This window comes from Culex quinquefasciatus, chromosome 2 (genome assembly GCF_015732765.1).
Source record: "Culex quinquefasciatus strain JHB chromosome 2, VPISU_Cqui_1.0_pri_paternal, whole genome shotgun sequence".
Classification (NCBI taxonomy): Eukaryota; Metazoa; Arthropoda; class Insecta; order Diptera; family Culicidae; genus Culex; species Culex quinquefasciatus.
The window spans coordinates 177,616,741-177,632,932 of record NC_051862.1 but is presented as its reverse complement, the minus strand read 5'-3'; the positions used below and the strand labels follow the sequence as shown (position 1 = coordinate 177,632,932).

The 16,192-nt window shown below is 40.7% G+C and overlaps 1 protein-coding gene across 1 annotated transcript; it reads right to left on the bottom strand.

The window, feature by feature from the left end:
• Positions 1 to 216: 216 nt before the first annotated feature.
• On the bottom strand, positions 217 to 11,456 carry LOC6033180 (GATA zinc finger domain-containing protein 10). The gene is made up of 3 exons (XM_038254205.1): positions 11,030 to 11,456; positions 5,769 to 7,284; positions 217 to 5,148 (listed from the first exon to the last, which is right to left on the bottom strand). Exons 2-3 carry the CDS (start codon positions 7,254 to 7,256, stop codon positions 5,023 to 5,025), a joined length of 1,614 nt encoding a protein of 537 aa, XP_038110133.1. The 5' UTR covers positions 7,257 to 7,284; positions 11,030 to 11,456; the 3' UTR covers positions 217 to 5,022.
• Positions 11,457 to 16,192: the final 4,736 nt, after the last annotated feature.

The window sequence follows — 16,192 nt, the reverse complement described above, 5'->3', positions numbered from 1 at the left end:
GAACATACCAAAGCTGTAAAACTCGATCCTGAAAAGTTATTAGCGATTTAAAAAAGTCATTTTTGTATGAAAAACATTTTTTTCGCCAACTTCGGGCTCGGGTATCAATGGGTTAATCTCAACCAATTTCACTCAAAATTTACACAGATGCTTAAAATAACCCGAAAAACCGTTTTCCGCTTGTGGAGCAGGGGGTCATTTTTTCTGGGCACCCTAGTGTGCATGTGTCTGTATATGAGTGGGCAAATATACAAAAAGCGGCCAACGAAAAAAAGTGTACTAACGAGTTGCGCCTCCACCACGTGCAATGCCCAAATGGGGACGCACGGTCGGCCACGTGGCGGCAGCAATAATCCTCCATCAATCAAAAGCTTAATTCCGCTAATAGTGGGTGTGTGGGGCTTCCTGCTGTGCCGGATCGATAATGGCGGACCAAACTTTTGGATTTGCCCTGCCCACCCACTCTGGAACGGCATCCCCTTCATTTTCCGAATGGGAAGCTACACGCAGAACTGGTGAAACTTTGGTTTTTTTTTATCTAAAAAAAATCTCGTTTTCAATCTATAGCCTATAACTTTATGAGCAAATTTAGTAAAAAAATTGAGTGCGGGAAGAAAAAAAAATTTTTTTTCTTAATTTTTGGATAATTTTATCAAGGAGACACTTGCATTCGAGCAGTTTGTGAATTTTTCTGCAAAGTGTTTCTTATAGGAGAGCTGTCATTCCTACCGCTCGAATCGAGTATCCATTTTGACTTTAGGTTACGTTTTTCGAGCAGTTATGACAGTTTATTTTCAGATATTGACATTTATTAGAGGAAGCTTTTAAAATTATTGCTGTTGCGCAAAAAATAAGAAACGATTCAGAAACAGTTTCAAAAGTTCAAAAAACTTTTTTATGCTGCTGAAATCAACAATTATTTTACTCGGGGTATTTACTATATTCTTAAAAAAAAATTAATTAGATTATTCTGCAAAAAACATACTTTTTCGAGCAGTTTTGACATTTTAATTTCCATAAACTGCTCGAATTCACCCATCAAAATTTTGAGTGTAGCCCATCCAGAGCGCAACCAAATGCCCCCTTTTCGATGGCTTGTCGTGCGGTCGATTCCATTGACCCGTCAACTGGGGGCCAGAAATTGGGTCACGGAAAATAGGGGATGCTGCTGCTGCTGTTTTTTCCGGGACAACACACCGAAACGGGGTTGATTGGGCAAATTGTTTAATCTCCTTCTCGGGTGTTGTTTCACTAGCATAGCACAGTAGAAATGATAGGCCCTTTTCACGTTTAGTTTGTATATCTAGCTAGTAGTTGAAATAGTTCGATTATCGATGTGTTGGTTGTTTGTTTCTATTGTATTTTTATTTTGTTTTCAGATTACGAAATTTGTGATGTTTTTTTGTTGTATTGTTTAAGTTTTACAGTTTTGTTTGTTTAGGTACTGATTTTAATTTTTTTGTGACTTTTTTCAAATATATTCCTATACATATTGCATCGTTACTGAAGGTGTATGTCAGGGGTTTATAAGAGGATGTTTAATAATTGTTTACGTGACTAAATGTTCGCGCCCAAAGCCGATGTTCTGGGAAGGCTTAGCCATATTTTGTACCCGGAAAAAAGGACATACTGAAGTGGGCTGGCGTGAGCTTCTAAATAATCGAGGGTTGACGATTCGTCGAAAATTTGCCAATTCAACCCATGGTTCTGGTAATTATACCTGGGATTAATTGGTGTAATCATGAGTTTTCATGTTTTTCGGGCGAATTTTGCACTGGAATTTTGTCGTCGAAGCGAATTAGTGCACGCGATGACCTCGTTTCCTGGGGTTTTCCGGAGTCGAGCAGTTTCATGACAATATGTTAAAATTGAGTTACGGATTCGAAACGTTGAAATGACAGATTGTTCATTAGAAATGCATTGATGGAAGATGTAAAAACTGCACGAATTGATTGATTTTGACTTTTCTGAGCAGTTTTGTAAAAATGTTTCAAACACTTTAAAAGTTTTGAGGTGATTCTACAAGAAACAAATGACACAAAGCGGTCTAGTTTTAGGAACTGTCAAAACTGCTCGAATTTGGCGATTCGGTGGTTTTGAAAGTTTTTTGAAGAAAAACAAAACTCGGGTGGCTTATGAATTTTTGCTCGTTGGAAAAATAACTGCTCGAATGCTGACATCTGATGGAATGTTGCATTAATAACATCAAGACCATATTTTGCCCATTTCGCAAAGAATTTTCTACATCTCCCGGAAACACGTGTCCGCCCACGGTGAGTTCCAAGAAGATCAGATGGTCCCACATGTGGTGTGCGGTGATAATTAGTTACACGGACAATGGCTCGCTGGCCAATAAATTGTTGGCCTCGGAATGTGCGCTCGTTCCCCAAGGTGCTCTTCCTGGTGGCACGCAAGTGAACCGCCCCGGGAAGGTCTCCAAAGTTGGTTCCGGGAACTGGAGTTACCCCCCGGACATCAATTATTAGCCGGCGGGGCGAAAGCAGTTAGTTAGCACCAATTTTTCAATGTTCATAAATTAACAAACTAACCACCACCACTTCAGGGTTGTGAGAAGAAAAAAACAGTCCTTCTGATTATTGGGAAAAAGTGAAGGGGGCTTGAGGGGCAGGAACGACGAGGGGTCCGATTGACGTCATCGCGCAAATGCTCTACAGTTGGTGTGTGTGTGTGTGCGGAGATATAAATTTTTGATGCTTCTCCACCAGAGTGTTGGGGCAGGGCGGTCACAGGACCAGGACATCGCCGACGGGGGAAGTCCTCTCACACAGGACTCACTCTCCCACGTGTGAGTAGTGTCTTGCTCTCTTGAGTTGTTTTTGCTCCTCGTTCGAAGCCGAGGGGTGCGACAATTGTAATTGATGGGTTCATATTAAGTTCATATAAGGTTAGGAATAATTCAAAAAGCATTTTTTGTATGACCTTATTGATTTTGTTAGTAACTTTATCTACCTGTTTCTAAACTATAGAATTCTCAATGCTACATTTAGCTACATCCAGTCCTTGCTCTCGTAGTGAAATTTATGCTTTCGACAGTAAATCAAATCAAAAAACAATCCTTCAACAATTTGCCGACATCTCCTCAAAGATCGGCACCCAAAGATCAACTCGGAATGTGACCTTTTCAACATGAAAGCATCCTCCTCCGGTAGCATCTCAGGTTCTTGCAGGTTGTGGGAGTGCTGTGGGAAAGCCGACCAAATGTCAACCGGTGGGCGGTGCTGCCGAGGGGAAGGTGGATGGGGTAAACGGAGCGGAAAATGCGGTGCTTATTTTAATCAGTGCGCACGTGGGAACAAAAACGGAACCCGGGCAAACAGGCAAACCCAAGGCGGTGAATGTCAAAGGTTAACACAAGATTCTGGTCGAAGAAAGGTCGGGGATTCGTGGGATGGTGGGGGTGGCTTTTTGGGGGTTGGGTGAAACATGATTTGTTTTAGGCTATCTGATTTGTTGATTTTATGTACAAATTTTGGAGCCACCTGCCTCTTAATTGGGTTCTCTTTGCCTGATGATACTCTCGAACGGCGCGCCGAGGGGTGACTCCGTTGTGTTTGCTTGTGTGATTGGTTACTGAACGCACACATAACAACACAGCTCGGTAACTTTGAGTTAATTTAATAGTTGTTTCTTTCCATTATCATACCTAATTTTGCGATATATTTTAAGTTTATAATTCCCGGGCAGCAGGTGCAATCGTGACCGAGGGGTCCACCGATGCACGAGCTGCGCTTGTGAGTGTTTTTGTTTGTATGTGTTTATATTTATTTATGATTATTCTGTATGGGAGCTAGCTGCCATTGGAAGGGTCTTGTCGTCTCTTTCCGCTGATTATTTTCCTCACACGATTTGTCATTTTATGTTTGTTATTGTTTAGTTTCTTATGCTGCGTGTTTTTTTAAATTTATTAAATTCAAAATTTTCTGAGATCTTTTGTTTTCTTATCTGTGAGATGCACGTTAAAGCTGTAAGCGAGATTGAGGACGACCGCGGTCGTGTGTACTTTCCGAAGATAGTTTTTACAGAAAAGTGTGTGTAAAAAATTGTACAAAAAGCGAAATTTGATCGGCTAAAAATTGACATGGTTTAAGTTCTCTTAACGATAACAGGTCAAATGGAACGGGGGTTTGGGCGATGGTCGGGCATCGTTCTAGCTTTAAATATTCCAACTCGTAAGGTGAACGATGCTGAGCATCACCCTTCCCTGGATTCTGGAACAGATGTACTGAACTGAACCGACAAGAAAGCTAGTTTAAACTGAGCAAACGTTTTAGCTTTCTCAAAGATGTTTGGTAGTATGTACAGTTGTTCAAGTATGAAGAGAGTATTTTGTTCGGTTCTAATTGAAAGTAAAAAGGTTACTTAAAATGTTTAAAAATTGTTTAAACAGTTTGTTTTTATTTTTTTGTTTTTATTTCTCTTTTTTTCGGTAAATATATATACTTTTATACTCATTAATAATTTGTTTCTTTTTACATAAAGTCAGTCTCAATCAGTGTTTTTTTTTGTGTCTCTGTGTGGTTATCAAGTTCAATGTGAAGGGCTACCCTTTCTGTTAGTCCACACGCTTCGTGAAGAAGAGCCTTTTCCATTTTATAATTTGCCAGTGTGACTCACCGAAACAACGGAAAAATAATCACAAAAATAGTTTCAATTTCTGGTTGATTTAGTTCGTATAAAAAGTTTATCACCAATGTGTTTTTGTGTATTTTTTTTTTATTTCCGTAAAGCGGCTTGATCATTGAGAAATGCTTTTGTGGAATTTTTGTTTGTGTGTTTTTGTGTGTGTATCATATGATTGCATAACATTTGTCTGTTTCGTGGCAACTATGGAGAGATAGAGCTAAATGCTTTAGAAATGGAGCAATTTGTAACCATTTGCTTTCGAGAGAAACACACGCCCTCAGCAAATGTTTCTTGGTGCCAAACCGGCCAAGTTGGATTGTTCAGCGGCTAAAAGTAGCTTACAGATTGGGTGCCGGCAGATTAATTAGCTATGCGCACTTACGCCGTCCGCTTGAGTCCGTCCAGCTGCTGGACCAGCGACTCGGCGCTGGCCACGAACCGCTTCTGTAGCCGGCCACTGCCCTGGTGCTTCTGGCTGTCCAGCTGGTGGGACAGCTCGGCGTCCTGTGAAGAGAGAGGAGAAAATTTTGATGTTAGCATTTATTGTATTAACACACATGATTTGAAAAAAAAAAATAACAATTTGTTAGAAAATAAACTTTTTGATTTTATTTTTTTCCCAAATAAAATATATGTTTTTTGAAAAAATCGCATTGATTTACCCCTTGGAAGAGTAAAACGTCAAATTGAGGGTGTTTTTAAAACAATCCGGTTAAAACACTCTTCAAACAAGCAAAAACAAACATTGCATTTAGCTCATTTTTGAAGTTAACATGCATTGTTTGTTACCATAGTTGTAACAATAACAAACCGGTTTATTCGAAGCCCGTCGGTAATGAGCAGTTGTTCTGAATTCGGCAGAATTCTGCCGTGTTTCAGCAGAATTCGGTCAAAATCAGAACAACTTAACGCTCGGCAGAAAAAAGTTACTAACTTCTGCAAAGAAACTGTTAGTTCTCTGATTTCGGACAGAATTCGGTTGAAACTCGGCAGAATTCCTACAAAATCAGAACAACTGCTCAGTCACGACGGGCTCGATATGCATAGCTGCTGGAGGTCAGATTGCAAATTATAACGAAAATTAGACGCTTAACAAAGAAAAATACATGAAATTTTCTACCAACCTCCAAGTTCTGCTGCATGTTGATGATCTTCTTGATCGTGTCGTACACACTGCCCGGCTTGGCTGCCACTTTACCGGCGGGCGGTGCCGCTGCAATTACGTTGGCATCCGACCCAGCCGCCGCCGCCGGTTTCTGCGCTTTGTGCAGCTTGCCGAGGTTCACGTTTGCGAACGGATTCCGCACCGGTGAAGCCGGCCGCGGCAGAACCACCTCTTTCTGGCCGTTGCGTCCGTGGATGATTTCGACGATTGGTTTGGGGGTGGTTGTGCTGGGGCTAGCGGTTGTGGTTGTCGTTGTGGTGGTCGTCGGAGTGACCTTCTTCGGTTGAACGTTTCGCTTGCGGTCCCAGTGGCTCCAGCTGTCGTCGTATTCGTTTTCGTACTCGTAGTTGTTGTACTGCTGGGGTTGCTGCTGCTGCTGCTGGGGACTGTCCTGCTGGAATGAGTCCATGCCGAACTGGGAGTAGTCGTTGGCGACGGAGCGTTGCTGTTGCTGCTTGATGTCTTGCATCGGGTTCGGGGTGTGCACTTGGTACTGCTGCTGCTGGGGCTGGGGTTGTTGCTGCTGGAGTCGGCTGTTCTTTTGCTGGTGGATGAGGGATTTGAGCTCTTGCACTTCTTCGTCGTCTTCGACGGCGTTCTTGGCCATGCTGTTGCGCAGACTGTTGATCTTGTTGAAGGTGTTGCTGGAGCTGCTGCTGCTGCTGCTGACGGGGGTGTTGCTGGAGCCGGTGTAGGGATTGACGAATGCGTTGTAGTTGTTGCGGTTGTCGACGTAGGACGGGTTAAGGTCGTAGTACTCCGGCTCGCTGTCTTCGTACTCGTCGTACTCTTCGGCCGATTCGAGTTGCTGCTTGTTGCGCAGGGCGTTCATCTGCTGGTTGTACATGATGAGATTGCGCAGGAAAGTTGAGTCGGGAGCGTGGCGAGGGGGTAGGTTCTCGTACCACTGTTCCGTGCCGACGGGCATGTATTCCCGGGCCCGTTCCCGTTCGTCTTCCTGGAGCATTTCTTCGTGCAGGTCGTCCAGTGGGTTGTTGGATTCTCGGTCGTCCGAGTAGCTGTAGCTGGGGGCATGGGCGTAGTAGTACGGAGTGGGTTTGTACTCTCCACGGTACGTTGGGAGCCCGAACGAGGGATACCGGTCGTGCCGCTGATGCCGTCGGTGCACTACCGGTGGAACGTAGTAGTAGTTGTTGGTGTTGCCACCATAGTACCCACTGTCGTCGTAATAATCCGACGCTGCATACTGCGGCATGTACTGGGGTTGACTGTCGTAGTACTGTTGCTGCTGCTGCTGCTGCTGTTGTTGCTGGGGAATAATCGGCGAGTACACCGGCATCGAGAGTGAGCCTCCGTATTCACTCGGTGGAAGCAGATTAGCTCGTGTGTACCGCTTCGTCCCGAATACCGGGTAGCCCAGGGAGGACGCACTGCAGGTCGCCGTCAGAACGGCGTACAGCGTCGACGCTATCAGGAAGCTCTGCATGGTGGAGATACTGTTGCGCTTCGTACACCTGTTGGGGTACACAGAGAAAAGACAAACACGATTGTTGTTGCTGTTGTTCAACTAACTAGCGCGGGACTGTTCTGTTGAGTCCTCCAAAGTGGTGAGAGAAGGTGAAAAGTCAACGCCGGGAGAACACATACGGTGGTGCTGGTGTTAACAACAACAGAAGTCACGTCGCTACCGTCGGGTTGGGTTGGAGAGGGAGAGAGTGCCGTTGAAGGACACCAAGCCGCGTGGACGGGACGGCAACGGGTGGAACGGGTGGCAATTTGCGTCATCGGCGCTAGACAGAGACGGAACACTCACCCCATGTGGCCGGGTTGGCCTTCGGCCCCATCACAGGAGCACTTTGGATCGTGCGCGCAAAACAAGAAAGAAAAAGCACTCTCCAGCACGGGGGTTATTTTGAACCTCACCAGTCAAAGGGTAGTTTTTATTTGGCCATAATCGTAACCGTCTATCTTTGGCGACAACGGCCAAGACCTGCGTCACGGGCCGGCCGTGGACCGGTGCCAAGCTCGGATGCTGCCGGGCAGAAGAAAAGCCAAGATGTATGCAAGGATGATGTTGAAGGCACTCCAACAAATGGGGTTTAATGAGGAAAACGGACGTGCGAAGCCGTCCTGTGCTGTTTGTCGGAGCGCGAAACTATTATTGAACACGGTGGTGGAGGTTTATTTTTGGAATGTCGACACCACCCATAACTTTCAATTGGGTGGAAATTCCTGCAAACTAGGACGATTGCGTGATGTGAAACATCATAGAGATGGTGACGTACGAGGTGACGGATGACTAGTAATACTGGTAATAATAATTTCAATAATTGAACACTAGCTACCGAGTTCGTTCCGGTGCATTGCAAGTTCTGTACCTGTGTCATATGTGAGCAAATCGATATTCTGGTGGGGTTTGACGTAGGTAAAACTTCCTCTATTCCATCAAACAATCAAATTCATTTCATCATCAAGCTGTGAGGCAACAGATATTGGATTATTAATTGAGTTAAATTAAATATTTATGGTTCATGATGAATTGGATGTATTGTGAATATTCCCAGACTCTTAAATTACATCTGCTACTATTTTGTATTTCAAGAACAATGCAGGTATCCAAATGGAATTGAGAAAGTCGCAAAGTAATGATGTTGATTTTTGTTCAGTAAAAAATATCAAAGAATCAGTTTAGAAAAATACTATTGTTTTTTCTCTGCAATACTTTCAGTTTTTTTAAGTATTTGGTCTGTTCTGCAAACTCCAATCATAAAATGTTACCTGTTTGTTTTTGTGATTTCGATGTCTTGATTGTTTTCCACTATTTGGTATAAAACAAATATTTAGCTTTTAAGTAGCAACAAATTGCAATAAATCAGAAGCTAGGCATCACAAAAATTTTATTTTGCCACAAAGGGTATCCATGTTGATTCCCGATGCTTAAAAAATTGATAGACATTGCAAGGTTACATTTAGCCCATTATATTCTTAACAATTGAAAGTTTCTCGTGCATTTTGATGAGCAAATTTACAGTCCAGACTCGATTATCAGAAGTTTCGATTATCCGAAGTTCGATTATTCGAATTGTATGTACAATTGTATGTACATATTTGTATTTTATCACCACCATTTTGGCCGCCACCTTGGATTTAAAATTACTCAACCACTTTAGAGTAATTTAGGAGTCATAATTAAGTTCGAAAATCAAAAATAAGATAGTGATTTTTTTTTCATGATTCGATTAACCGAAGTGAAAATTTTACAAGGACTCCGGATAATCGAGTCTTGACTGCAATAAAAAAAGTTTTTTTGGTTTTTAAAGAATTCACTCCAAAAATTTAATAAATTTGAAACTCTGCCAAAATTGCTTTTCAAACCATATCCTTGATTTTCAAGCTTATTTGTAGATTTTTAGCCTCTTATTTTGGATAATAAGTTTTCTGCAAGGTTAATAGAAAAATATTACGTTACTTTCTATTTTTTTTTCTCAAGTTTACCAGTTTGTTAAAACTTCAGTTTACGGCAAAGTTAACTATTTTTTGAGAAAATAAAACACTGTTATGTCGCAAAATAATTCTGCGCATTAAAAAAAAATACTCAAAATTTTCACAATTGGAATGTCCTTGCTGAAAATCATTGACGGACGAAAATAAAATTGATCATTTGATATTCAGTTTACTAAGAAAATAGCTTGACTAAAAAGTAACTAAAAACTGCACACAAAATTATGTTGAAAATAAAAGTATCATATTCAAGACAGCCTCAATATTATATATTAACATTACTCAATAATTTTTTAACTTGTTATTTGTACTTTTTTCAATATTTTCATGATATATTTAAATACCATAATCATATTTAAAAAAAGTAAGTAGTAGAGTGAAGTAATCAAAACTGTCACAATATTATAACGAAACGCATTTGAAGATTTTTGAAATATTATGTTATAATAAGAAAATTGTACCTTTTTAGCAAGTTATTGCTATTGCTTAATTTTTTATTAAGGAAAATAAATTAACTATATTTATTTCTTTTCTATCCTAACTTTACTCAAAAAGGATCAAATTTTAATGGCACGTAAAAAGCTAGTAAATTTAGATACAGTCACTAGCGTGCCCAGCGCTTTGATTAAGGTGGGGCAATAATATGGACGTTTTGAAAAATACGTCATTTGTGGACACTCCCTGACCAAATTTAGAACAAATTTCTGAGGATGGTGGGGCAGTTGCCCCATGTTGCCCCACCCTGTGCACGCTAGTGGATACAGTGAAACCTTTTTTTACGCGGTGCGTTACGTTTTTTTTCTAATTTGTCCATTTTTTCTGGAACGACGCAACATTTTTGCAATCTTTTAAAAGCAATTTGTAGGTTTTGTTCAGATCTACAAAACGCTTTTTGAAACTTGCAAAAATATTGTATGGTTTAAGAGAAATCTACGAAACAAAAAGCGTAACGCCACCGCGGAAAAAGAGGTTTCTCTGAAGTCAGTGTTTAGAGTATATTTTGTTTAAAAAAAAATATTTCTGAAGGTAGGACGATTTGAGCTTTTGTTATTATTGTTTTTTTTTTTGTTTTGGAAAATGTAACGATACGCATGGTCTATTTATTTAAACATAAATATGTGAATTTTTCATATTGCAAATTTTGATGAAATTTCAGTAAAGCTCATAAAATAGCTTCAAATTCTTCAGGTGAAAATTTCCTTCCCCCCATCGACACCGTTTTCGTCACCAAATCCATCCTGTAGCCATTCACAAGGACAAACCCCCAAACGCTTGAAGGACGTCCGCTCAGAGTGGCTGTGCCGGGCTCGCTCCAGGAAAGCAAAACGAATCAATTGATTTGGTGTCACTTTTTCCTGGAAATTTGACGCCTTCTCGGGGCTTTGCTAGAAATGCGTCTCTAATTACAAAGAGCCGACTATTCGCCTCAACGAAAATTGCTTCCACATGGAGACGCATGGTTGAGCACTTTGCGAAAAGTTTCCCGGAGGGACTAATTTTAGACCGACCTGCAGAGGAAGTCCACATAGGTTCGTTGACGAAAAATTGGGTTAATTCCAGCACTGACATGCAACGCAGAACTCGGCGTGACCCAATAAACGCTGCAGGGTGCAAAGCACATGCGAACGGGCTTTCAAGTGGTGCACAGGCATTTTGGTGCAGCTGATGGGACGCACGCAACGTGGTGTGTGTAGTTGGGTGACCTATTTCCCTTTGCAACAGGTTACACGATGCTCGGGAGGCCCAGCTGGAACTTACCTAGTCTTTCGTGGGGTTTTCTGGTGCAGGTTTGGTATCCAAAGAGGTTGAGGAACGTTCAACGGTCGATTTGAACCAACCGAGCAATTCCTCAAAGTTCGACACACAAACTATTTAAACAGTTGTTCAATTCACTTTTCACTCTTCACACTATTGCAAACTTTATGTGCAATATCTTGCGGGGTTCCGAATCCCAGTTTTTGTCACCCCCGCGTAGGAAGCAAATTTTCAGCTGCGTGGGTGTCCTCGCACACGCACACCACCACTTTCCTGCTCTTCCTGCAGGACCTCCTCAATGCTCCTTATCACTGAGCGCAAACACACACACATACACTGTACACTGGGGGAGGGAGGTTGGCAGGTTCTGCGAGCACTGCTTACTTTTTCGCTTCTCTTCTTTTAGGTTGCTCACTGCTTGGTAGTCGCTTGCTGAATGTCTGATAACCGACTCCCAGACGGTTCCTTTTATAGATTTCCGTTCGGGTTGCGCGACTTCGGGTTTTTCACCGAAGCGCCGAATCGCCCACACATTCTGAATGAAAAGTTCCCCCGCGTCCCGCTGCCACTACATTTTCCAGAACCACAACCCACGAGCCGGGAGCTTCATTCAGAGCCGCGAGTCCAGCGTTCCCTTTGTGTTGGTATTGATTTCGCCATCTGTTTGCCCGCAACGAGCTTTCTTTCATTCACGAAAGCTCGCCGAGCCCTCTCGGCCGCCCCAGCGGTTGTGAGTAAAAGCTCCGACCGGCACCGGTGCCGAACTCGATGACGTAGTCCTCCTCCCAACCCCTCGCGAGTTTGAACAAGAGACTCCCCGAAATGTGGAGCGCAATAGCGGAAAAATCTATTTTTAGCACAGAGCTATATTGCGTCGTCGTGTGGCGCCCTCCTCATGCGCACATCGTCACTATCCTTCCGAACCGGGTCCGCCGGGCGCTCCACCGGTGGCCACCGCCGCCGGTTCTTGCCGCGTGTTCACAAATCCCGTCAATGAAGCGAATAGTTTCGGGCTTTAGGGCTGCCTTGCCTTAACCGCGTGAATTGAGCGCGCTGGTACGTGGGAGGTGTGGTGAAAGCCACCCCGGTTTTGCAAATCTTGTTCTGAGGGTAGCGGAGGAAGCTCAAAGTTATTTGGATCCTGAAAGAAACTGCTCTGAATCAGTGCGTAATTGACTGGCAGCACATTAGACGGGGCGTGGATATTAGATTCTTTCCTGGCGGTGGAACGCAAATTATGAAATATTGTGAAGTACCACGCGCACGCATCATCAACCCACGTGTTGTTGAAAATGTGGAGTCGGTTACAGCACGTCAAGTTCTGGTGAAATTTCACGATATTGCTGGCTCGGGGGAAGCTATTTTTGATGTGGCGTTCTTGGAAGCATCAGCTACGAGCCAATGATCCTTGCGTTACTCATGTAAGAGGAGTTCTCATATTCGTGCAGTACGATTTGAAAACAGCTGTTCAAGAGTGTAATCACGAGGGGTAGAGATTTGATGAGAGCCGTTTGAAGGTTAAACAACAGCTTGCAAAAAAGTTGAAGTCCTGTAAATTAGAGCGAATAAGTGTACGCAGATGGTCTTATTAGATTCTCAAAACTCGTTTTCCATCCTGAGTTATTCTACAAAATCCGTACAATCTCCGTGCAATGTTGACAGTCTTCAAATGTTGTTCCGATTATATTGTGCGACAAGTTGCCAAACGGAATTTCAGTCAGAGGTTGTTTTGTCAAGCTTGCATGCAAGTCTACTGTTTACATTTTTATTACAACTCGGAACTCCGGCAACCAAGTTAAGAGAGAAACTCGAAAGAATCATCTCCAGTATTGCAAATGAGTGATAGAAAAAAAACTATTTTTTGATGATTTCTACACTATAAATATATTCATTAAAGAGTACTGTCACTATACCTTTCTTTTGTCTCGTGATTCCCTGCAATGTCACACTTCTCTTTTCCTCAAATACGCGCTACTATTGCTGAGTCTTTCGTTCTCTCGTTCGCGTTGGCGAAATTAATTTAATGGCGGCTTTTTGTGATTATCGTTGAAACATAATTAAATATGATCGATTTTTTTTATATATGCAGATATATTTTTGAATTCATATTTTTCTTAGGACCTAATGTGACCATGAAGAATTGATTGAAAAAGGATAGCAAACTTGCAACAATATTTAAGAAGCGAGACTTTTTCATATTTCGGAACTGTTTATATTTGAAGGAATGGAAAAGTCACTAAAATATTCTTCTTCTTATTTTTTTTATAAATAAATGAAAACTAACAATATATTTTAGAAGTAGTATGTACAGATGTTTTTTTTTAAATTAACTGATCATGTTTGAAAGAATGGAAAAACTCACCAAAATATTATGACAATTAAGAATAGCTTGATTTCAAAAATACAATAAAAGCTTAAAACATTGTTTAGAAGAAGAACCGCTCATATTTTAAAGAATGGAAAAATTCACAAAAATATTGCGACAGAAAAGGTTGTTAAAAAAAATAATAAATATATTTATAGATGTCGAACTTTTTTAGAAAAAGAGCTGCTCATGTTTGAACGAATGGAAAAACTCACCAAAATATTACACAAAAAAACAAGAATAAGTTGTTTTTAAAAACATAATCAAAATTTAAAACAAATTTCAGAAGTCAATTTTTTTTTAAATCGCTCATATTTTAAGGGGTTACATACATGTAGAAAATCGCAAAATTTTATATTACAGAATATTTGTTAAATCCACTCAAAAGATGATTATTAATCACTCCTGAAAGTTTAATGAAGATATTTCATGATTAAATTGAGTAAGAGACGATTTAAGCTCAAAATTTTGCCATGCGCAAAGCGGGCTGTAAAACTTTGTTGGCGTTTTTCTCTGAACCCCGGGTTGGTTTACGGGTGCCACGATATCTCGAGATGGGATGGACCAAATTGGATGAAATTTGAGGTGAAGACTCTCAAGATGTATCCCGTGTGCATGACGAAGCCCAATTTTTAAAATTTGCTTTTTAAAAAAAATACAAAAATCGAAAACTTACAGTTTTTTATATGAAAAACACAAAAATATTTTAATGTTTTTTTAAAATAAACTTTTTCAAAATCGGGCTTCGTCATGCACACGGAATCGGTTTAACGAGTCTTCACCAAAATTTTGAGCCGATTTGGTCAAGACAGTGTTGAGATATCGTGGCACCCGTTTTTTGAAACTACTAACTTGAAATTGCTATATCTCGGCAATCATGCAACCAAATATCTCCAAATTTGTTTTGTTAGTAGGTGAAAATGTATATTTTAATGCCCTGAAAAAAGAATTTAAAAAAAGTTGTAGTGTGTGCTCACACCAACCTCTGACTTTTTTGCTGATATACATGTATGTAATCCCTTAAATCACTAACACATTGCGACCGTCATAAACAGGTTTTTTTTTTTGAAAAAAAAAACCCCAATTTTTTTTAAGAAATCGTTTTTTATTAAATATGAGCGTTTCGTTTAAAAAATGTAAAAACTCATATAAATATTAAGACTATTAAGAATAAGTTGTTAATTGAATAAAACAAATTTGAAGAGTCGCCTTTTTTAAGAACTGCTCATGTTTGAAGTATGAGATTACTCGCAATATTATTACAAAAACTATTTTTTTTAAATAAATGGAAAATAATTCAAAAATTGGTTTGACAGTGATCATTACTAAAAGTATGGATAATCGGATTGGTTTGTAAGAAAATGTTTTTATCATGAATATTTTTGAAGTTTATAATTATTATTGATTTTCATTTTTTCACATTCGACCTTTTGTCCTTTCGACCTTATGTCCTTCGACCTTTGTCGCACATCCAAAATGTTCAACCTTAAAAAATATATTTTCAGGAATAAACAATCATGGACACTTATAAAAATAAACAAAAAAACTGGAATTTTTCAGCTGAAATATTTTTTTTTCCTAATTTCTATTTATAAAAAAAAACAAAATATATGACCATACTTCTCTGTGGATCAAAAGCTGTCAAAATTAATCAAAAACTTGACTTTTTCTATGAAAAACAGAACTTTTTTTTTTTCTTTCGTTACTGCCCGGTTGAACGCGTCTTTAAAGATAAATATCTGAATTTTGAGCCGATTTGGTCAAAGCTGTGTTGAGATATCGTGGCACTAATTTTTTGACAGTGTAATACCATTCTTTAGGATTTTAAAAGGGGGTGTCATTTCTATCAGTTGTAAACGATTTGATCGAGAAACGTCATTGTCAGATAGATTGTCTTAAAAAATGTCCTCAAGGCATCAACAAAAATAGTGTTATAAACTATATCATGAGGAAGTGACAAAATCTCGATTGAAAAGAAATTTTTGAATCTAAGCATTTTAACAGTACAAATGAAACACATGTTAAAATCTACTCACAGAATTCAGAATAAGGCACACAGCTCATCGAATGTTTAGCTGATGCCATTAATCGAATTACGATTTCATTTTCGCTCAAGATGGCCTCTAATGGACTTCTAGCTACAACGTCCATCCCGGGCACCATCTTGCGCCACGCTCCAGCTCCGTCAATGCAGTCTTTTCACGAAACCCACTCACGTTTTCGATCGCCCAAGCTGTTGGGGAGGTCAAGAAGAAGCTTTTCAAATACCCCCCTCCGCAGGCAGAACATGTTCTTGGCCAGCTGCTGGTGGTTTTTGCTGGGGAACGGTGGAGTGGGGCAGATTCATTCACAAAATTTTCGCAACCCCCCTCTCGCCGCTACCACCCGCTCTCAACGGGAAAAAGAACTTGAATTTTACGAGAGGTTCGGATTCTACACTCACACATACACGCTCTCGTTCTGCTTCCAAAGTTCGCTGGAAACCCCAAATTTCAACTTTTTGGTGTTGGTAGTCCAAACCACCATCGTTTCTTGGTAGTGGTGAAAAGCTGTCGAAGTTTTCTCGACACCAATACCCGTGCAGGCACGAACCGCTAGCGAGCTTTTCGGAGCCATAAATTGGGCAATCGTTCGCTGTTGCTGCCTCGGGGACGCCCACGCTGGGAAATTTTCATCCTTTGCGAGCACGGCGAGCAGGGAACCTTCCGATGATGGGTAGAGTAGTAGCTTTTGCAAGTCACCCAGCTTGAAAATTGGGAAAAATAATCTTGAAAAGCGAGCCATCACATGAACACGTACCC

Excerpts from the sequence above, each read along its gene's own strand:
- LOC6033180 (XM_038254205.1), bottom strand. The coding sequence starts at position 7,256 with ATGCAGAGCTTCCTGATAGCGTCGACGCTGTACGCCGTTCTGACGGCG. Across the intron at positions 5,149-5,768 it reads ACATGCAGCAGAACTTGGAG|GACGCCGAGCTGTCCCACCA; the intron begins GTTGGTAGAAAA and ends CTCTCTTCACAG.